General features: G+C 35.4%; 2 protein-coding genes across 3 annotated transcripts in view; one reads left to right on the top strand and one right to left on the bottom strand.

Moving 5' to 3' along the window:
- Positions 1-23,531, bottom strand: part of MRPS27 (mitochondrial ribosomal protein S27) — a 1,100,726-nt gene that overhangs the window by 828,228 nt on the left and 248,967 nt on the right. The window lies entirely within an intron of this gene.
- FCHO2 (FCH and mu domain containing endocytic adaptor 2) overlaps positions 1-23,531 on the top strand; it is a 137,665-nt gene that overhangs the window by 95,350 nt on the left and 18,784 nt on the right. For both annotated transcript variants that reach the window (XM_050793539.1, XM_050793538.1), the window contains 6 exons: positions 5,288-5,299; positions 5,655-5,679; positions 7,229-7,271; positions 9,600-9,688; positions 14,988-15,091; positions 20,479-20,608. In XM_050793539.1, the coding sequence (XP_050649496.1) occupies positions 5,288-5,299; positions 5,655-5,679; positions 7,229-7,271; positions 9,600-9,688; positions 14,988-15,091; positions 20,479-20,608 (403 nt within the window). The remainder of the gene's footprint in view (positions 1-5,287; positions 5,300-5,654; positions 5,680-7,228; positions 7,272-9,599; positions 9,689-14,987; positions 15,092-20,478; positions 20,609-23,531) is intronic.

Here is a 23,531-nt window from a genome sequence, read left to right as displayed (position 1 = left end):
ATCGGTCTAAAATTCTCTTTTTTTGTTGTTTCTCTGTCAGGCTTTGGTATCAGGATGATGTTGGCGTCATAAAATGAGTTAGGGAGGATTTCCTCTTTTTCTGTTGATTGGAATAGTTCCAGAAGGAATGGTACCAACTCCTCCTTGTACCTCTGGTCGAATTCGGCTGTGAATCCGTCTGGTCCTGGACTTTTTTTGGTTGGTAGGCTATTAATTATTGTCTCAATTTCAGAGCCTGCTATTGGTCTGTTCAGGGATTTAACTTCTTCCTGATTTAGTCTTGGGAGAGTGTATGTGTCCAGGAAATTATCCATTTCTTCTAGGTTTTCTAGTTTATTTGCGTAGAGGTGTTTATAGTATTCTCTGATGGTAGTTTGTATTTCTGTGGGGTCGGTGGTGATATCCCCATATCATTTTTTATTGCGTCTATTTGATTCTTCTCTCTTTTCTTCTTTATTAGTCTTGCTAGCGGTCTATCAATTTTGTTGATCTTTTCAAAAAATCAGCTCCTGGATTCATTGATTTTTTGGAGAGTTTTTTAGTGTCTCTATCTCCTTCAGTTCTGCTCTGATCTTAGTTATTTCTTGCCTTCTGCTAGCTTTTGAATGTGTTTGCTCTTGCTTCTCTAGTTCTTTTAATTGTGATGTTAGGGTGTCAATGTTAGATCTTTCCTGCTTTCTCTTGTGGGCATTTAGTGCTATAAATTTCCCTCTACACACTGCTTTAAATGTGTCCCAGAGATTCTGGTATGTTGTATCTTTATTCTCATTGGTTTCAAAGAACATCTTTATTTCTGCCTTCATTTCGTTATGTACCCAGTAGTCATTGAGGAGCAGGTTGTTCAGTTTGCATGTAGTTGAGCACTTTTGATTGAGTTTCTTAATCCTGAGTTCTAGTTTAATTGCACTGTGGTCTGAGAGACAGTTTGTTATAATTTCTGTTCTTTTACATTTGTTGAAGAGTGCTTTTCTTCCAACTATGTGGTCAATTTTGGAATAAGTGCGATGTGGTGCTGAGAAGAATGTATATTCTGTTGATTTGGGGTGGAGAGTTCTGTAGATGTCTATTAGGTCTGCTTGGTGTAGAGCTGAGTTCAATTCCTGGATATCCTTGTTAACTTTCTGTCTCGTTGATCTGTCTAATGTTGACAGTGGGGTGTTAAAGTCTCCCATTATTATTGTATGGGAGTCTAAGTCTCTTTGTAAGTCTCTAAGGACTTGCTTTATGAATCTGGGTGCTCCTGTATTGGGTGCATATATATTTAGGATAGTTAGCTCTTCCTGTTGAATTGATCCCTTTACCATTATGTAATGGCCTTCTTTGTCTCTTTTGATCTTTGATGGTTTAAAGTCTGTTTCATCAGAGACTAGGATTGCAACCTCTGCTTTTTTTTGTTTTCCATTTGCTTGGTAGATCTTCCTCCATCCCTTTATTTTGAGCCTATGTGTGTCTCTGCATGTGAGATGGGTCTCCTGAATACAGCAAACTGATGGGTCTTGACTCTTTATCCAATTTGCCAGTCTATGTCTTTTAATTGGACCATTTAGTCCATTTACATTTAAGGTTAATATTGTTATGTGTGAACTTGATCCTGTCATTATGATATTAGCTGGTTATTTTGCTTGCTAGTTGATGCAGTTTCTTGCTAGCATCAATGGACTTTACATTTTGACATGTTTTTGCAATGGCTGGTACCTGTTTTTCCTTTCCATGTTTAGTGCATCCTTCAGGATCTCTTGTAGGGAAGGCCTGGTGGTCACAAAATCTCTAAGCATTTGCTTGTCTGTAAAGGATTTTATTTATTCTTCACTTATGAAACTTAGTTGGGCTGGATATGAAATTCTGGGTTGAAAATTCTTTTCTTTAAGAATGTTAAATATTGGCCCCCACTCTCTTCTGGCTTGGAGAGTTTCTGCCGAGAGATCTGCTGTTAGTCTGATGGGCTTCCCTTTGTGTGTAACCCGACTTTTCTCTCTGGCTGCCCTTAACATTTTTTCCTTCGTTTCAACTTTGGTGAATCTGACAATTATGTGTCTGGGAGTTGCTCTTCTCGAGGAGTATCTTTGTGGCGTTCTCTGTATTTCCTGAATTTGGATGGTGGCCTGCCTTACTAGGTTGGGGAAGTTCTCCTGGATGATATCCTGTAGAGTGTTTTCCAACTTGGTTCCGTTTTCCCCGTCACTTTCAGGCACACCAATCAGATGTAGATTTGGTCTTTTCACATAATCCCATACTTCTTGGAGGCTTTGTTCATTTCTTTTTACTCTTTTTTCTCCACACTTCTCTTCTTGCTTCATTTCATTCATTTGATCTTCAATCGCTGATACTCTTTCTTCCAGTTGATCGAGTCGGTTATTGAAGCTTGTGCATTTGTCATGTATTTCTCGTGTTATGGTTTTCATCTCTATCAGTTCTTTTAAGGTCTTCTCTGCATTGATTATTCTAGTCATCCATTCATCCATTCTTTTTTCAAGGTTTTTAGTTTTTTTGCGCTGGTTACGTAGTTCCTCCTTTAGCTCTGAGAAGTTTGATCGACTAAAACCTTCTTCTCTCAGCTCGTCAAAGTCATCCTCCGCCCAGCTTTGTTCCGTTGCTGGCGATGAGCTGCGTTCCTTTGGAGGGGGAGATGTGCTCTGATTTTTTGAATTTCCAGCTTTTCTGTACTGCTTTTTCCCCATCTTTGTGGTTTTATCTGCCTTTGGTCTTTGATGATGGTGACGTGCTAATGGGGTTTTGGTGTGGGTATCCTTTCTGTTTGTTAGTTTTCCTTCTAACAGTCAGGACCCTCAGCTGTAGGTCTGTGGGAGTTTGCTTGAGGTCCACTCCAGACCCTGTTTGCCTGGGTATCAGCAGCGGAGGCTGCAGAAGATAGAATATTGCTGAACAGCAAGTGTTGCTGTCTGATTTTTGCTCTGGAACCTTCGTCTCAGGGGTGTACCCTGCCATGTGAGGTGTGAGGTGTCAGTCTGCACCTAGTGGGGGATGTCTCCCAGTTTGGCTACTCAGGGGTTAGGGACCCACTTGAGCAGGCAGTCTGTCCATTCTCAGATCTCAACCTCCGTGCTGGGAGATCCACTTCTCTCTTCAAAGCTGTCAGACAGAGGCATTTACCTCTGCCAAGGTTTCTGCTGCTGTTTGTTTAGCTATGCCCTGTCCCCAGAGGAGGAGTCTACAGAAGCAGACTGGCCTCCTTGAGCTGCAGTGGGCTCCACCCAATTCGAGCTTCCTGGCAGCTTTGTTTACCCACTTAAGCCTCAGCAATGGCGGGCGCGCCTCCCCCAGCCTCACTGCTGCCTTGCAGTTAGATCTCATACGCTGTGCTAGCAATGAGGGAGGCTCCGTGGGCATGGGATCCTCTGGGCCAGGTGTGGGATATAATCTCCTAGTGTGCCATTTGCTAAGACCCTTGGTAAAGCACAGTATTAGGGTGGAGTTACCCGATTTTTCAGGTGTTGTGTGTCTCAGTTTCCCTTGGCTAGGAAAAGGGATTCCTTTCCCCGTTGCACTTCCCAGGTGAGGCGATGCCTCGCCCTGCTTCAACTCTCACTGGTCGGGCTGCACCAGCTGACCAGCACCGATTGTCCGACACTCCCCGGTGAGATGAACCCGATACCTCAGTTGAAAATGCAGAAATCGCCGGGCGCGGTGGCTCAAGCCTGTAATCCCAGCACTTTGGGAGGCCGAGACGGGCGGATCACGAGGTCAGGAGATCGAGACCATCCTGGCTAACACAGTGAAACCCCGTCTCTACTAAAAAATACAAAAAACTAGCCAGGCGAGGTGGCGGGCGCTTGTAGTCCCAGCTACTTGGGAGGCTGAGGCAGGAGAATGGCGTAAACCCGGGAGGCAGAGCTTGCAGTGAGCTGAGGTCCGGCCACTGCACTCCAGCCTGGGTGACAGAGCGAGACTCCGTCTCAAAAAAAAAAAAAAAAATGCAGAAATCACCTGTCTTCTGTGTCACTCATGCTGGGAGCTGGAGGCTGGAGCTGTTCCTATTCAGCTATCTTGGGCGTGCTGCCCTATTTGCATTGTTTTAAAGTCTGCCACTGTAACATTTATTTTCCCATACTTTTCAAACAAGGAAAGGCATGGATAAGAGTTCTTAGTGGTAATAGTTAATTCCTCAAGTCTAAAATACCGTACTTAATAGGATTTGAGGGAGAAATAAAACATTATCCCAGTAATTTTTTCCTCATTGTTGTCAATTTTAAATTTAAAAATGTTACACTATGTGAAAAAAGCATTTCTTAGGATAACAGTTAAGTATACCTATATGTGATCATCATTGATTGACATTAAATCTGTTCTTCTTGATAATGAAGAATAAAGGTTCTCTCTATTTCATATTATTGTCTAATTACATATTTTAAGTAGTTACATGTATTTGTTTGGAAAAAAAGGTGGTTTTTCTCCCAGTCATGTACTTCAGAATTTAGTTTTAAAACTATTTTCTTTCTAACAAAAATATTTCTGAAATGAGGTTTTATTGTACCATTACTATTTAACATTAAGATTGATGTTGAAGTACAGAGTTGCTTAAAAGATGGTGAGTATACAGCCTGGTGTGGTGGCTCACGCCTGTAATCCCAGCACTTTGGGAGGCTGAGGTGGGCAGATCACAAGGTCAGGAGATCGAGACCATCCTGGCTAACACAATGAAACCCTGTCTCTACTAAAAAAAAATAGAAAAAATTAGCTGGGCATGGTGGCATGCGCCTGTGGTCCCAGCTGCTCGGGAGGCTGAGGCAGGAGAATTGCTTGAAAACCGTGAGGTGGAGGTTGCAGTGAGCCGAGATTGCACCACTGCACTCTAGCCTGGGTAACAGAGCGAGACTTCGTCTCAAAAAAACAAAAAAGGTGGTGAGGTGAATATATACAAAGTATGAGGTTGCAAACCAAATGTATATGATGTCAGAGCATAACTAATTTAAAATATATGTGTAAATATGTAAAATAAAAGGCTAGAGGAATATATGGATAGTGAGATTGTGAATAGTTTTAAAGTTTTTTTGTAGTCTTCTCTTTTCTGTTTTTAAAACAGTGAACTTGCATTAATTTCTTACTATGAAAATAATAAGACAATTTTAATAGTTAATATTGGATTAGAAAAGATTGTATCTGAATATATTTTGCTGCCTAATTTGCTTAACTTTTTCCCAACTGACAGTGTATGTATTTTAAGGTGTATGTATTTTAGATATGATTGAATAGGGAATGATTATTAGAACAGAAAAATACAGTATTCAGAATTCTAACCTAATTTTCTTTTTCTTCCATGTACTACTAGAGACACAGTCCAGTAAGTACAAGATTTTATATTTTTTCCCATTGACTTAAAATCATTGTAATTTTTGAGGATTGACTTTCAAAATATTTGTATTAAATTTTCAGATTAGCAAGTTTTAGTGTTTTGCTGTAGATATTGGTTTAATATTTTAAAAACATTAGGTGTTAAAACTACATGTATTACTTTTTACTGTAAAACAAAAACTACTGACAGTTTTTTCTCTATATCTTTTGTGTAAATAGACTTTACAATTGAGCAGATATACTAAAAACGATGTAAAATTTGGTTCCTAGTATTAACATTTTACCAAATATTACATTATCAAATTAATTTGTTTCATGGTACCTATTTTGCATCTCTGTTTTAGGTACAGATGAATCGGAATTTGTCTAGTAAGTTTGACATTTGAATTGCTTATTTTATGTCTATTAAACTTTATAAGGCAATTTGTTAATCTTTTACCCTTATGTAGCTGTAGAAATAAATGATCTTTTCTCATCATGAACCCTGCTGAATGGCTAGAAGGACAATTATTTTAAATAGAAAACAACATATCTATATTATTTCCTGTAGAGCTGAGAGACATGCTTTAAACTTTAATACATGGCTACAACATTTTTCAGAAATCACCAAAGTCAAAAAGTAACTTCTGATTAAGAATGTTAAACGGTTTCACTGGCATTCTGTGTCTTATAAACTAGAAGACATTTCATTTATAAGATGAGTAATATTGAGCTTTCCCTATTTTTAAGTTATGTCACAATTACAAATTCGATTATAAATTTAATTATACTAAAAACGTAATTATACTAAAAACTTTTCTAGGGTGCTAATACCTTTTGCAGAATCATGCATTAAAAATAACAAAGAGTTGTGGGAAAAATAGTTGAAGCAGCCCACTCAAAAGCTATGTACTTTTGTTAACAGAATACTTAACAAAAACTTTAACATCAGTCTTAATAAAAATTCTAACACAGTTTAAAAGACCTAGTAAATTAATAATAAATACCAAAATAAATAAAAGTAAGGATTTTATCTTTAAAGAAATGTTGATGGTAGCTTAATGATAGGGGGTGTGAGGAAAATGAGGATAAATGGAGGGTGCTGAGTTGTGTAGATGAGAGCAAAATGCAGAAATATTGAAGAATAGCACAGTAAACACTGAGGCAAACCAACCAACCAAACAGCCAAGTGAAAAATGTAGAGTGAATGGGTATCATGTACTGTGATGTTCCTCCATAGTTTGTGGAAGTTACTCATATTGATATACTTTGCATCAGGTATTGCTTGGTGATGCAAAGATAACATGAAGGTGCAGGAAAAATTGCTTATGCACCAATGTGAGTTTTGCATTAATGATGCTATTCCCCTCTTTACCACTTGCTGGTGAAATGAGGCACGTTACAAATGCAAAAGGTAGCAAAACGAACTATCTTATAAAGAGATTTGCTCCAGCTTGCTATAAGATTCTTAATTTTTCAAAATATGACATCCTCAAGAGTTAATAACTACTTTTTGTCAATGTAATAATCACTAATAGTATTCTTAGAACTTGAAAAATGCATTCATGATTCATCAATTAAAATTCTTAAATAGAATTTATGTATTTAAACATTTTTCTTATTTTTAAAGTTGCAACCCATATTTTCTCTTTTCTAAACAGCAATTTTAATGACTATCATAGTTTAATTGACTTAAGTAATTTCTTACTAAAGGTAGTAGAAGAAATCAGGATTTAGTAGTTTCAGTTATTTTAATGTACACAATAGAAAACTTGTTAAAATCTTAATTTACTTTTTCTTCATTATTGTTTGTATTTACATTATCAATTCCAAAATTTTTAATTGTCATAGTGTTATGTGTATAGAGTTTCTCTTTTTCATTAAAATATTTTATTTCTCAGATTATGAAGTTTTCATAATATTTTAATTTTTTAATTAGATGAGGAGTTAACAAAATCAAAGCCATCTGCTCCACCCAATGAGTAAGTTTCCATGTTTAATTCTTTTTAAAAAATAGACTTTATTTTTTAGAGCAGTGTTTGATTCATGGCAAAATTGAATGGAAAGCACAGAGATTTCCCTTTATGCTCCCTGTCGCTTCATATGCCCAGTCTCTCTCACAGTCAGATTCTCTCACCAGAGTGGTACATTTGTTACAATCAGTGAACCTGCATTGATTGACACATCATAATCACATAAAGTCCACAGTTTAGGGTTCATTCTTGGTGTTGGACAAATGCGTGAGGACATGTATTCATCATTATAGTACCATACAGAGTATTTTTGCTGCCCTGAAAATCTTCTGTGCTCCACCTTTTCATCTCTTCTTCCACACACTTACATTTTAAGTAACCTTTTGTCCTTTTTTCTAGAGTTTTATTAGCTCTATAGTTTTAATTCCCGTAAAGTTTTGTTAATCATCCTGTTTTCTGAGCTGTCAAATGCCCTGTTGGAGTTTTTAGAAGTTTAAATTTATTTCTCATTTGGTAATATGTCCTTTTACAATAAGAAAGAAATCCATTTAACCACAGTTGGCCTTGGTAGCCTCACTACTTCTAAATAAATGATGAAACCCTAAGTTCATACATATCTGTATTTCAGCTGTTTAGTCTCATGGGAATTTTCTCATTTCTTTCTTCAGTTTTGACTGTGACCTTATAAAATAATATACTTCATAAGCTTCAAAACAGAGAAGTGTCTCAAGTTGAAAAGGGAGAGAGAGGCCAGAAGGCATGTTGCCAGCTCTTCATAAAAAAAAAAAAAAAAAAAAAAGCCAGTGTTGGATGGGTCTCTTTTTACTTCTGTGTCCATCAGTAAGAATACTGTCTTTGAGTTAATGGTTTTTTGCTTGTCTGTTTTGAGACAGGGTCTTATTCTGTCTCTCAGGCTGGAGTGCAGTGGCGTGATCATGGCTCACTGCAGCCTTAACATCCCAGGTTCAAACAATCCTCCCACCCCTGCCTCCCAGCTAATTTTTTTCGAAAAAGATACTGGGTCTTGCTATGTTTCCCAGGCTGGTCTTGAACTCCTGGACTGAGACTCCTGAGCCTCCCAAAGTGCTGTGATTACAGGCGTGAGCCATCAAAGCCTGGCCAGAGTTAATGTAAAACACAAGTAAAAGTAGGCTTAATTAAATAGGTAGTTTACAATTATTTGATACTTTTGAGGTACTAATTGAGCGCAGTGGTGGTATTTATTGGATGTATCATTTTTAAAGATAAGTTGTTGAGTGTTTTAAAACTGTTTTTAGGAATCATGCAGTTGCAATGCTAGGCTTTATTGTACAAGGTGTAGTGTGCTTTCATGTAGGTGCATGTTGAGATGCTGGATATGTACTCTTAGATAATTACAGCACTTCATTATAGAGGGCCTGTTTTTTTGTGTAAGATTTCCTAAAAATTTTTAAAATCATGGCAGTTTGATACATTAAAATATGTAAGCCATCTTTCTGTACTTAAGGGCTTAAAAAAATCACTTTACCCTTTTTCTTCATCTTTGAAAATAAGTATGGCCTTATAAAATTTTAACCCAATTTTATACCACTTAAATTTTCTGTTCAGGATTGGGTGCTGTGTGTGAACCAGCAGACCTGAGCCTGTTTTAGAATCAAGTAGCTGTATGTCTTTGGGCAGTTCATTTAGACATGTGCTGCTCTTTTTTATATGTAAAGCTGAAATTATTATTCCCATTATGACAGCCCCCAAGGTTGTTGAGTCTAACAAGGCATGATGAATGGGAATTAATCTTCCCCATTCTCCTCTGCTAACTTCACATGCTATCTTAGGTTATGCTTCTAACAAATATTGGCTGTTAAATCTGTTAATTAATTTCTACACATATACTACTGGTAGAGTATCCAACTTTTAAATTAAAAAAAAAATATTTTTTTTAGGGACAGGGTCTTGCTTTGTTACCCAGGCTGGAGTACAGTGGTGCAATTATAGCTCATTGCAGCCCAGAACTCATGGGCTCAAGTGATCTTCCTTAGCCTCCCGGATAGCTAGGACTACAGGCATGCACCACCATGCCTGGCTAATTAAAAAAAATTTTTTTATAGATACTGAGTCTTGCTATGTATGTTGCCCAGACTTGATCTTGAACTCCTAGTCTCAAGTGATCCTCCCGCCTGAGCCTCCAAAACTGTTGGGATTATAGGCATGAGCCATGGTGCCTGGCCCCAACTTTTTAATTATGTTTATTGAGCTGTTAGAATTCTTTCTATAGAATTATTTTACAAATAAGTGACTAGAAATGTTATACTAATAAAATATTCTTTTGTTAAAATTTTTACTTTTAAAATATTATGGTAGAAAAGGAACCAGTGATTTACTTGCTTGGGACCCCCTATTTGGACCATCTCTTGATTCATCTTCATCTTCACTAACTTCATCATCATCAGGTAAATATATATATGTGTATATATATATGGTTTTTTTTTTTAAGTATAAGGAATACTTTAGTTGCTTTTTCTCATTCACTTTTTATGCGTTGTACTTAATGATCAAAATTTCTAAAAATTTGTCATCTGTATTGCCAAATAAAAGTGATTTTATTTTGGTTTTGTTCTCTTAGATACTCTATGACTTAACAATAAACGTGTAAAATACTAAGTGTTTTTTTAAATTGCCGTGTTTATTTCTAGGCATTTTATATCATTATTCAAATAATATTCTTATTGTTTATAGATAATTCAAATACAAAATACCTATCAATGTTCTTTCTTGATGGAAGTTTAAGTTGCATCTAATTTTCTAGTATTATGAACATTCATAGAAATAACAAATTTTGTGCATATGTCTCAATATGCTTGTAATAATTTATCAATTTAAAACTTATGGGTTACAAGATGATGTCCATGATACTTACTGCCAAACTGCTTTCTAGAAAGGCTTTAACACTTCCCAAGCAGTTTATGAAAGAAGTTGATAAATGCTTTTTAGTTGTTTTGGCAAGAATATATTAAGTTTCTCTTTTCATTAGTCACACAGCAGGCATCAAAAATGTATGTTTAATAAAACCACTGCTTGTTCAAAACAAGAAAATAAAATCAATTTTAATTGATTTTCTACTCTCTTCTCTGGGACTTAAGAATTGCCATCCAGTATTTGGGGTTAAGGAAGCGCTGGAATCATGGGGCAAGAACTTAAATCTGTCTAGTTCATGCTAGGTAATTTTGTTAGGAGTGCCACACATTCTATTTAATTTTACCACATTAACAGCAGCATGAAGTTGTTTTTGTTGTCCCTGTTTTATAGATGAAAAAAGTAAAGCTCAGAGATAATAAGTAACTTCTCCAAGTTTATGTAGCTAGTAAATGATGAAGACAAGTTTCAAACCTGGCTCTTACTTATTCTAAAGCCATTGTTTTGTCTATCACACTTTAGCAGATTAACAGCAACAACAAAAAAGCCATGTTGAAATATCTTACTATTAAAAATTAAATATTGGTTTTTAAAATTAGACTGTTTAGAAACAAAATATTTTTAAAAGAAACTATAAGTGGATTATAAGAAACCTTAACTCTAAGCACTAAATGCTATTTGACCGTTTGAAGGGAAAGTAATCTGTACTTAATACTTGTAAAACAGCAAGAAACAGTCAATAGAAGGTAGTTGAACATAATCTGAAGTGGCTTTATAGCCTTTTTCATTGAGCATTTATTACTATTTAGTATTATAAAATTAACCTTATATATGTATTATATAAGGAAAGTAATTGTACAGGAAAACCTGATGTTGTTGCCAATCTCTCTTTTGTTTAGTAAAAATGTCGGAATGGTATTATGCATTTAGAATAAGGAGTTCTCAGCAGTATTTTCAAATTTTATTAATATCCCATTATGAATAAAATTTTTCAGATTGGTATCACAGAGGTTTTAGTTATATAGAAATTTCTTCATAATTCTGCTCATTGTTTCTTGATATTTTCTCTAGTATAGTCTCTTTCTTTTTATAAAAGTACTCTTTCTTCCTTTTGCTACTTGTCTAAAGATGGCTCATATCACCATCACTTCAGGTAAAAAATTGTTCGTTTTCATTTAGTGGTCATTAATGTTTGGCCGTTAAGAAATGATACAATATTTATTAACTTTTTGCTGGTTTTAAAATTCACTTCAGTATGCATTTTTAAATCTTCCTATATAGTATGAAAAGTAATATTATAAATTTTGCCTTTCAAAAAAATGTTAGTGATGCTCAAAATAGATAGTTATCCTGTTATATAGTAATTACTGTTAAGTCTTCACTTGAACAGAATATAATTATTGATCAAACTGATTCATAATTGGGATTATCCTGTTTTACAGAACTGGTCCTAAGTGAAGTTATGAAATAGGCATTTTATCTGAAATTTTTATTTCACTTATTTTTATGTTTTCTTGGTACTCGCTAGTTACAACAAGTCTTAAATTTTGTCCCACCATTCTTTGCAATGCACTTCTCTCCCATCTTAACATCCTCTACCCAGGTACCCATTTTAACATTTTAGCAAGGTCCAGGTTGTGAGATCATTCCCTACTCTCCTGTTTGTCTTTCAGAATCTTAATGCATCACTGACCTCATCTTAAAGCAGGCTAAAAAATAATTTCAATCAATCAGTTAATAACTGATAATTAAGCATCCCAGTGTTGTTACATGTTTTAAAATGTTGATTAGGGCTTGGCTGCAAAGTAGTTTCAGTTGCATCTTATACCATGTAGACTATAAATAAGCATTCATGTTTATGTCAGATATGAATATATATAAACATCAATATATGTATTTTTAAAAATTTAACACAAATATCTTACACTTACCTCCCCTTTGGTAAGTGCCAGACTGTTTTCTCTGCCCATGAATTAATTGAACTCTTGTGCTCGCAAAAAAACAAAAACAAAGACCTTAAAATTATTTTTTGAAAAATATTGGGCTGTTTTTAAATATTAACTCGAACATTGATGTATTCTGATGTAGTTCCTGGGGCAGTTTTATCACAGGACAATGATGAACTTTGTTGAGTACCACGCACACACAGCATTATTGCTTTGCCACCTTGTCAAATCTTTTTAGATCTTGTACTGACTGTAAATAGTTACCTTTGCTCCTCTGGGAAAACAGGAATAACTCTGACTTTATATAATTTTGGACCTTCAGTTTTTCATATGCATTTTAAGTTTCTAATGTACATACTTGTTTTCTTCAGTTAATGTAGTTTGAACTTATGCTCTTCTTCTGTGTATTATTAAATTTTCTAGTTTCAAATAATTAAAACAAGATAACTTTTTGGCTATATGGATTTATATTTTAGTTCTAGAATTTTCCTGTTGCTTCTAGTTTTTTGTTTTGTTCTTATTCATCTGACCTTACAGAGCAGAGTAGGAACTTCACTTCCTTTCTCACTGATTTTCCTGGGTGTGTGATAATTGAACATTTACTTGAAACCCGGTCAGATTCTGAGTCTAGAAAGTCCATCACCAGACTTTCCCCCAAAATCTCTACTTTATTCTGCTGTAACAGCACCACTAGAGAGCACAGATAAAGTTTCCTTTTGCTTCATGGCCGTGAAGTCAGTGGATTTTCTTTACTGATGAACTTGTTGCAATTAATAGCTCCAGTGCTGCTCAGAAGGCATTCCAGAGATTGCATTGTAAAGCTGAAAATACTTTTAGGTTTCCTAATGCTTTGGATGGGATTTCTTCCAACAGCTGCATTTCTGAGGATCACAGTGACCTTTGCCTAATATTACATGTTTTGAAAATGTACCTACAGAAGCAGCTAACAGTGCTGCTGCTATTTCTTCTACATCATCATTATTGCTTCTAGATTCTAGATTAGTTTCCACTTTTGTTCAGATAAAGAATGGTATGGCAAGCATGCTTTGTCTATTCACTTTAGTTAATGTCTGAGGGCAGATATAGAGTAGCCCTTATCGCCAATGTTTTTTAATACTTCACAGGTCAATTCATATTTCTTGAAACACTGCTTCTAATAGATATTTGTAGCAGTGAGCTCCACCCCACCACCAGCAAAAAATAAAACATAGGACATTGAAGAATGTAAACAATTGCAGTTATCTCCTTCAGAGGCTTCTAGAAGCAGTGCCTAATTGACCTGTGCAGATACAATATAGATTCATTTATAAACAGTGGTGTTAATAAGTATTGTTATTAGCTTTTCTCAAAAAGCAAATTTTGACTGAACTTACTACTTCTACCAGGCTTGGTTTGAGTCGATATAAATGCCATTGGGACAGGCCACTTGATCAGTAATAAATGCCTCTGCTGTGTAAACTCTCTCACAAGTTTGAAATAACTTAACATAGGCTAGTGCTGGTTTCATTGATAATGAACATATCTTTAAAGTAGACATGTAATACACAGGGAGGTGTTATGGGCCTCAGATTTTTGTGCACATTTCTTCCAGTGTACAGCTTCAAGTGTTTGTGCAGCATGAAAGAACGGGAACTGACTGGAAAAAGACAGTGGCCTCAGAATCTAAGCTTGATTTACCAGCTTTTTTATTTTCCTTAAGCAACCTGAACAGCGCTTGCATCTTTTATCTCTTATTATGGTATGCTTTCTAAGTGATTCCCTACCTCTCATGCATGTACAACTTTCAATCCTGTGTGACTACCTTTTTCTTTAGGTCTCTTCCTACTACCTCTATGCGTGTTCCTTTCATGCCTCCTTGATTCCTCCATTGATGATTAAAGGCCTTCAGCTTTGCAGTTTATTTCCCCATGTGTATACTTAGGCCCACTTATATATTTTTAATTTTGTACATCTCTAAACTTTGAAAACATACTGAATATATTTCTTTCCACCCATTATATTTTTCAGTCTCTGAATTATAGCCTGTATTTTAGTGTGAACCAAAGGGCTTTGAAAATCATTTATTAATGATTATTAAACATGACTTTAAAGAGGGTTTAAACCTATTTACTTCCATTTTTTTACTCCTGCTTTGATTATGCTAATACATTTGTGACTTTTGATGATGTATACATTGACATTTATCCAGTAATTTACATTGTGATGAGATTAAGAATACAGATATTTCTGACTTGTAAAATTAGCAAATGGCATTGAAAACTCAACACCAAATTTATATAGGACTTAGGAACAATTTAAGATATTATTTTGAACACTTTCCAAAGTTAACTGTAGTGATTTGGGGAATTTTTTTTTTGTAAACTAATAGAATATCTAATTATTTCAAATAATGTTACCCACCAAAATGTTACAATGTGGTTCAACTTAAAAGTCAAATTTAATAATTTTAATTAAGGTAAGTATTTTATTTAGAGTTTACAATATTATTCTGGAGGTACAGCTTCAGAACCTTTTGGTCTGGAATTACTATCTGTAAAATAGATGTATTGGCAATAAACAAATGACCTTTGACCTAAAATTGGTTTGTTCTCATCAGCTAATATATCAGATTTAATTTTTATATGTGTAGATAATTGAAACAGGAATAAAATTTATATGTGTCAGTTATTGAAGGGTTAACTTTTTTTCAGGAATATTACTGGTCACTTCAAAATAAAGCATATTTGATAGATTCCCAGTATTTCAACATCTGTGATTACATCTAAAAAAAAAAGAGCCTCCTGAAAAATAAGCTTTGATTACCAACAGTTTCTTTATAATAGAATGTCTTTATGTAAGGATTGCTGCATACTAATGATTTTCTTCAAATTCTCTTTTTCCCCTCAACCAGCCAGGCCCACAACTCCTCTTTCTGTAGGCACCATTGTCCCACCTCCGAGGCCTGCTTCCAGACCAAAGCTTACTTCAGGCAAACTCAGTGGGATTAATGAAATAGTATGTACTCAGGTTTTTAAAAAATTATATAACTGTTTTGATTTAAGATGCAAATGATATTTTTCTATATGCCCTTTTAGTTAATTGCTTGAAATTTTCTACCCACATCCTCATAGTATAGAAAAATTTTCCCAGCTAATGCTTCCTTTTCTTTTCCTTATTACCTCAGTGATCATACCTGTGAAACAGGACATTGTCCAGTAGGAAACAGATTTCCTGAGAAAGTTGGCACATTATAAGACTACCATTCAGTATCCATTGTCTCACAATAAAGAAGCAGTTTTCGCCGGGCGCGGTGGCTCACGCCTGTAATCCCAGCACTTTGGGAGGCCGAGGCGGGCGGATCACGAGGTCAGGAGATCGAGACCATCCTGGCTAACACGGTGAAACCCCGTCTCTACTAAAAATGCAAAAAATTAGCCGGGCGAGGAGGCGGGCGCCTGTAGTCCCAGCTACTCGGGAGGCTGAGGCAGGAGAATGGCGTGAACCCGGGAGGCGGAGCTTGCAGTGAGCCGAGATCGCGCCATTGCACTCCAGCCTGGGCGACTAAGCGAGACTCTGTCTCAAAAAAAAAAAAAAAAAAAAAAAAAAAAAGAAGCAGTTTTCATATAATTCTACTTAAAGTCAAATGTTAAGGAAGTAAATGGTGGCTTGTTCTTAGACCTTAAAAGTATATACTGCAAGGAGGATCATGGAAGGCATCTAAGCTCGGCATTTAAAATTTTACACATAAGGAGACTGGAGTCCACATCATCCAGTTGACTTATAAAAGTACATGCGTGGGTGGGAAATCATTGGTTTTTAAAAGTCATCAGATAGAGAAAATCTATAGACTCTATTCAGTGAGGCTCTCCCAAACCAGTTTATTTGCCGTTGATCTGGTTTGCTTTGCTTCATCTTCTACACTAATTGCCAGTTTAATAACCAGAATTAAATTTATAAGTCCAGTTTAATCTTTTTTCCCTTGATACACATTTCCAGTGGTTTCTCGGTCTGTATGGTTGAATGTTTTAGCTGAATGTACAAGAGTCTTTATAAAGCTGCCTCAACAACCTATACTAACTGTCCATCTTTCTCCCCTTTTCAGCCTAGATTCCAGCCACTTGAAACTTTACAGTGTTCCTCAAACACATCATGCTCTTTCACATGTCCATGTCTTCCTCCTGTGCTCTATCTCAGATGCCCCTCAGTTTTCTATGTTGACCTCTTTCTTTAAGACCTAGCTAAATATCGCCACCTAGGCAAAGCCCTCTTTGATCATTCCTTCACTTCTCTTCCTTATACCCAGATACTTTGCTTATATTTCTGTTAGTTCACATATCACCTTGTATGTACTTTTTGTGTGTGTGTTATCCTTACTGGTCTATGCCTTCGTCAGTCTCGTATCCTCAGTACTTTGCATGATGCCTGTTGGGTGGTACACAGTTATGAAATGTTCAGTGAATATATTGAAAAGCTTTGGCACCAGATATTGAAATGGTGTTATCTTTCTTTTCCAAATGAACAGACTTAGTGGAAGTGAAATGAAAGACTAGGTGCAAGCTGCCAAGGAGAAGATTAATATTTAAGTAATACAGAAATTACTACATTTTAAAATACTTCATTCTCTTTTTTAAATCAAGTTATGACTAGAACTTTAAGTACATTTTAATAAATTGATTTTTTTCCTGATTGTAAAAACAGGAAATGATCATGTTGTAAAATTTGGAAAACAGAAAACAAAGAAAGAAAATTATAAATTTCCTCTGTATTTCACCACCCAAAGATAACTACTGTTAACATTTTTTGGAATGCGTGTTTATCCAGAGGCAGTAAAATACAGTTAAAAGTACTAGCTTATTAGCCACTTATTAGCTGAGCAACATTAAGCAGTTATTTAATCAGAGTTTAGTTGCCTCATGGATAAAATATGTGTAATGATACTAGGTTGTGAGACTTAAATGAGTTAATACATGTAAAACAGTACATTGTTGAATGCAAATAGTTGCTCAAAAAGTTATTAATGGTATAGGCATATTTTTAAATAAAAAGTCATACTTTACATATTTCTAATTTGTTTTCCACTTGCAAGTATATAATTCAAGAATAATCATGAATTATTGTTTGATTATAATTTTATTTATAGAATTAGGGGATACAAGTGCAGATTTATTACATGCATATATTGCATACTGGCAGAATGTGGGCTTTTGGTGTACCCATTAACTGAATAGTGAATATCGTACCCAACAGTACCCAACAGGTACTTTTTCTATCCCTACCCTTTTCCCATCCTCTGACCTTTTGTAGTCTTCACTCTCTATTATTCCACTGTATATGTCCATGTGTAACCTTTGTTTAGCTCCCACTTATAAGTGAGAACATGAGGTATTTGACTTTCTGTTTCTGAGTTATTTCACTCAGGATAATGGCCTCCAGTTCCATCCATGTAGCTGAATGAATTATTCTTATTTTATAGTCTTCAGGCTTCTTTGAAGTGATAGAATCTTTTGCCAAATAACTTTAAATTGTAAGTATTAATATATTAAAATAAAGTGGGACTCATAGTTGAATCCTTCACATCATCCCCCTATCACCATACACCACCCTCTCCCCATCCTTGAGAGCTTTCCAGAAACCACCCTCTGAGCTTCAGGGAGCACCATTTTAAGTGGCTACAGAGTATTTCAATATATGAGTGCTCTGTCTTCTACCCTGTTGTCAGAATTAAATTTCTAAAAGTTTTCAGAAATTTATTTAACATTTAGTTTCATGTTTCTGTTATTATAAACGATGTCTTAATGACTATCCTTATGGTTTCTAGCATTCATTTATTTTATTTTATTTTATTTTATTTTATTTTATTTTATTTTATTTTATTTTTTTTGAGACGGAGTCTCGCTCTGTCGCCCAAGCTGGAGTGCAGTGGCCGGATCTCAGCTCACTGCAAGCTCCGCCTGCCCAAGTTTACGCCATTCTCCTGCCTCAGCCTCCCGAGTAGCTGGAACTACAGGCGCCTGCCACCTCGCCCGGCTAGTTTTTTTTTGTATTTTTTTAGTAGAGACGGGGTTTCACCGTGTTAGCCAGGATGGTCTTGATCTCCTGACCTCGTGATCCACCCGTCTCGGCCTCCCAAAGTGCTGGGATTACAGGCTTGAGCCACCGCGCCCGGCTGCATTCATTTTTTTTAATAAAAAAATTTAAAAGTGTAATTTATGAACTAAACTCTATGTACATTTTTAAGACTCCTGATAATTATTTCTGTATTGCCCACCGGAGAGGTTATGTTGATTTAAATTTTCTCCAGCTGTACACTGGAGTGCCTTTTTTGGTTTTTTTTGCGTGCTCATATGTGCATTTTTCTGGAGAGAGCTCATAGCTTTCACCAGATGCTCAAAGGATTCTATTACCACATCCTGCCTACCCACTGAAAGAACCACTCGTTGTTCTAGAGCAGGGGCACCCAAAGTGCAGTACCAGATCAGTAGCATTAGCATCACCAGGGAATTTGGTAGAAAGTTTCTCTGGCTCCACCCCAGGCAAATCGGAAATTCAGGGGAGAGGCCCGGCAACTGTGTATTATTAACAAGCCCTCCATGCGATTCTGATGCATGCTAATGTTTCAGAAACATTGTTTTAAAGCAATGCTGTCCAACAGAAATATAATATAAGCAACATATAATTTAAAATTTTCTAGTAGCCACATAGAAAAACAGTGAAATTCATTGTAATGTATTTTATCTGCTATAGAAAAATATTATTTTAACACATTCAATTATAAAAATGAGATTTTTACATTCCTTTTGTGTGTATGCCGTGTCTTCAAAATTTACTTTGTGTGTTATAGCACATCTCAATTTGGACTAGTTACATTTCACGTGCTATTGGCCACTGTAGTAGATAGCATAATTCTAAAATTAGAGAAAACCACTTGAGAAAAGAGCTGTTTTTGCCTTTACCTAAAAAAAAAATGAAAAAGGCAGTCACATTGTATTGGCCTTGAGGTTATGTTGCCATAGGAGAAATGTCCCACAGTAGTTGATCTCAAGACTTTTTCCAAGCTTGTGAGTTTCAGACTAGCTGTTGATTGGTATCTGTTCACTCCAATGTCCTATACCACCTTGGTGTGCATATATATACAGCTGCATTTTTAGCATCCTGCCGAATTTTTTCAACCTATTGTCCATCATAATGAGTCATCAAAAAGCTGTACTCTGGAAAAAATAAATGTTAAATGGGTGGGGGGTTACAAATTATAAAACACTTTTTGCAATAAAATGACAGTTTTATTAAAATGAATATCTGTAAGTTTATATTCATGCAATGAAGAGTTGACTAGTGTATGAATGCAAGTAGGGTTTTGTTTTTACCTTTTTTTTCCATGTTCCTCAAATAACTGAGGACAGTTATCTTTCTTGTTCACAGCTTTGTATCTAGTACCTAATCCAGGGTCAGACACATAGTGGGCACTAAATAAGTATCTACTTGCCTAATACTTTTGTAAGCAGGAAAAGGTTTTTTTTTTTTTTTTTAAATGAAGACAAATATGCCTATTTTTTAAGAAAGCAAAACACCTCAGGAAGTGTTGCTGATGAATTATTGGTACAGTTAGGAACTTGGAAGGAAAAAAGTCCGTTCACCAAATTAAAAGATAAATGAATTGGAGTTATATTTTTTATATTTGTTTTATGTTTAATTAGAAAATTGGGAAGACAATAGAATTGAGTCTCTCTAACCTTTGTATGGAGTGAGTTTTCACAGTGAGGAAACATTACAAGGAATTACTGAGGAAATTGTGATCACATTTGTAAACACCAAAAGTGTAAAGGATAAGCAATATTTAAGGAGGGAAATATTTGCAAGAAAATAAGGCAAAGGGTTAGTGAAAGCTCAGATAATACTAAAACCTCCCCAAATTACATCAACCCATTCATGAAAGTAAAGTGAAAGTTTCATTTTTATTTTCCAAATTAGAAAAAAATTTTTAATCCCTTTTTCTTCTGTGACTCATCCATTTGTTTCTGGCAAGGGTGTAGAGAAATAATTTTCTCATATTTGTAGTCAGGTAAAGTGAACAACGCTTTTGGGAAGCAGTTTGGGGAGAAGAACATTTATACTGTTTAAACTAATTTAACTTCTGAGAATCTGTCTTAAACATACTTTTTTAAATACAGGAAAATTTTTATGCCCAAAGACCTTTTTTACAGCATTATTTCAAAATAACCTTTTCAGGTTTTAGTATGTTCTTAAAAATGATTTGATATATGGCATCTCTGATACTAAGTTAAAAGAAACTCACACAGTAAATTTGGTTTGGTATGTTAAATTTATCTGATAACTTAAAAGTCTGCTCTAACAAGAGAGGTATACTGGTTTAGCATTTTGATAAATAACTTTTTGTTTTTAAGCCCAGGCCATTCAGCCCACCTGTAACTTCCAACACCAGCCCACCTCCTGCTGCACCATTAGCCCGGGCAGAAAGTTCTTCTTCTATCTCATCATCTGCTTCATTAAGTGCTGCCAATACTCCAACAGTAGGTAAGTGGGTTATCATCAATTACATGTGAAATGTAGTGTACAAAGTATATGTATGCTAAATATGTATATATTTTTAAATGGGCTAATGAAGAATTTAACATTAGAAATTTTGTTTTTCTGGAAACACACCTGTAATTTATTAAACTTTCCACACTTTGCTTTTTTGTTTCACAGTATATGTTGTCTGGATAGAAGAATTTTAACTGTGGTTAGCACCGTTAAGAATGAGTCAAATTTATAAATTGCTGATCAGTATAAATAGTTGAAGGCAAAACAAAATGCAGTTCTTCCCACTGTGAACTGATTGTTGCATTTCTAAGAAAGTTTATGTTTTAGAAACAGTAGTGTTTTGAAAATGATTGAATGAAAGAAAACAGTTTGTGCTTGCAGTGAATTATATTTTTCCACAAGAATTTCAAGACTTAAAAATAGCTCTTAGGGAAGTGGTCCCCAACCTTTGGCACCAGGGACTGGTTTTGTGGAAGACAATTTTTCCATGGACTGGGGTCAAGGGGATGGTTTCAGGATGATTCAGGTGCATTACATTTATTGTGCACTTTATTTCTATTATTATTACATTGTAATATATAATGAAATAATTATATAACTCACCATAATGTAGAATCAGTGGGACCCCTGAGCTTGTTGTCTTGCAACTAGTCAGTCCCATCTGGGGTGATGGGACACAATGAGAGATCATCAGGCATTAGATTCTCTTAAGAGTGCGCAACCTAGATCCCTCACATGCGCAGTTCACAATAGGGTTCTCGCTCCTATGAGAATCAAATGCCACTGCCAATCTGACCAGAGGCAGAGCTCAGGCTGTAATTCGAGTGATGGGGTGGAGGCGGTTACTGTAAATACAGATGACATTCACATTCATCTCCTTCTGTGTGGCTGGGTACTAGACTGTGGCCTGGGGATTGAGCATCCCTGTCTTAGGCATAGCTATATGAACCTAAACCTCACCAAACAAATTCAGTATTTTAGTACATCTAGACTTTGCTCAAGAGTTTTTTTTTGTCATCACTTCTCAGTTTTTTCCTACAAATTCTTACTACCTTTTTCACCCATTGTTAGGATAATAAAGCACAAAGCCAGTTAGACAAAGCAGCTGTGTTGCAGGAGCAACAGCTTCTCATAAAAATTATAATTGTATTTATTGCTGCTGGTTTAGGTAGTGATGGGTTTATTCTTGATAATGCAAATCACTGATTTGCACTAACTGAGCACTAATTCAGTAACGGTCAAAGTGTGGTCCTTGGACCTGCAGCATCTGCGTCACCTGGGTACTTCTTAGACATGTAGACTTTTAAAATCAGAAACCCTGGAAGTGGAACTAGCAATAGTTTAATAGGCATTCCAGGTGATTCTGATGCATGCTAAGTTTGATAACCACAGCCCTAATTAAGCTGATTTAATTCCAGTTAATTTGTCAAGGCTCACATAGGAGAAAAGCAACTTGTGTGTGGCCATTGTAAAAAGCGGATAAGTAATATAGGCTAGAATGAAATATAAAATGGTTTGGTTTCTAAATGTCTAAACATGATGTCACCATCTTGTTACCTCTGTGAACACAGCATTTTTCCCATCTTTTAATTTTATATAAACTGAATATGTCTAGCAAGTTTGTTCTTTTATTTGGTTTAATGAATACTTCATTTTTATTTTTTGTTTGGTTTTAATTTTTTTCCCACAGAATCTGTATTTTAGTCCTAAAAATCCTAATTGGGACCTACTAGAAATCAGGCAGGTGGTCTGGGTAACCTCCTTTTTGCTTTAGTTCCCCCCTCCATTATCTTTAGATTATTCAGGAGGTTTTTTGTTTGTGATAGAAACTAATTTTTATTGAATTGGTACATATTTGTTTATGGTTTGAGCCAGTGCTGGCAATAGGACAACCAAAAGCAGGTGACAGTGAGAATACAGGCAAGGCAGGTTTTATGTGAATTTTATACAACAAAGATTTTTAAAATCTACCTAAAAAGTTCTCTTTCTTTGCCATGAGTTTTCAACGCTGTTAAGATTTAAGTTTCTAATTCTCCTTGTTTCTTGAAAATGTTTTCTTTTTCTGCATTATTTTGTTTTATTTAAATACAATAGAAGATGATAATTTGATTGGGACACACTCTGAAATTAAAAAGCACTGTGAGACGTCACCAGGTATTGTATCAGAAGCAGATGTGTGTGTTGACTAATGGTCCTTAAGTGTATCTAAAATATTTTGTTATCTAACTTTTCCTTTTCCAGAATTGTATGATGTCTCAGAAATCAAGAATTATGCTAAGAATAACTATTTCAGTTTTTTGCTAATTCCATCAAATTGCGGTACAGGATCCATTATAGCAAATCCCCAACTATAAAAACACAGTATTTTTGCATTTTCTTCTCTGCTTTCCTCAACTCAGCTTTAAGAAGTATCAATAAATCTTAATTTTAGCTATCAAAATCAGATAAGTGATCCAAAAAGAAGTAAAAAGAATATGTCAGTTAAAAAAAACCTCTAATACCTAAATTAGTAGAGCAAAGGCTGTCTTATACGAAAACCATACAGATGAAGTTAGAAGCATGGAGAAGGTAGGAGAGAGTCGGGAGTGGGTCTCTGTGTTTTATTTTTGAGCAGAAAGGAAATCTACATAAATATCCATTGATTGTTATAAGAAGGTACCCTGTACCTGTTATGTACCTCAAGTTTATAAGCTGTCTACATTTTCAAAACATAAAATTAGCTACATATCTAACAATTAAACCAAAATTAGAAACCACAATCTACCCTTATTAAGAGAATAAAGAAATTTTTATTTCTAAGAAATTACTTATTTGGAATAATACAGTATACTTTTAGACTTTTTAAAAGACTATTTAAGTACATATTTCCTAATCATTTTTCGAATTATCCATGCGCAATATGATCTTGAAAGAA

Source organism: Macaca thibetana, chromosome 6 (genome assembly GCF_024542745.1).
Source record: "Macaca thibetana thibetana isolate TM-01 chromosome 6, ASM2454274v1, whole genome shotgun sequence".
Lineage (NCBI taxonomy): Eukaryota > Metazoa > Chordata > Mammalia > Primates > Cercopithecidae > Macaca > Macaca thibetana.
The sequence above is the reverse complement of the archived record's forward strand: the minus strand, read 5'-3'. Positions and strand labels throughout refer to the sequence as shown.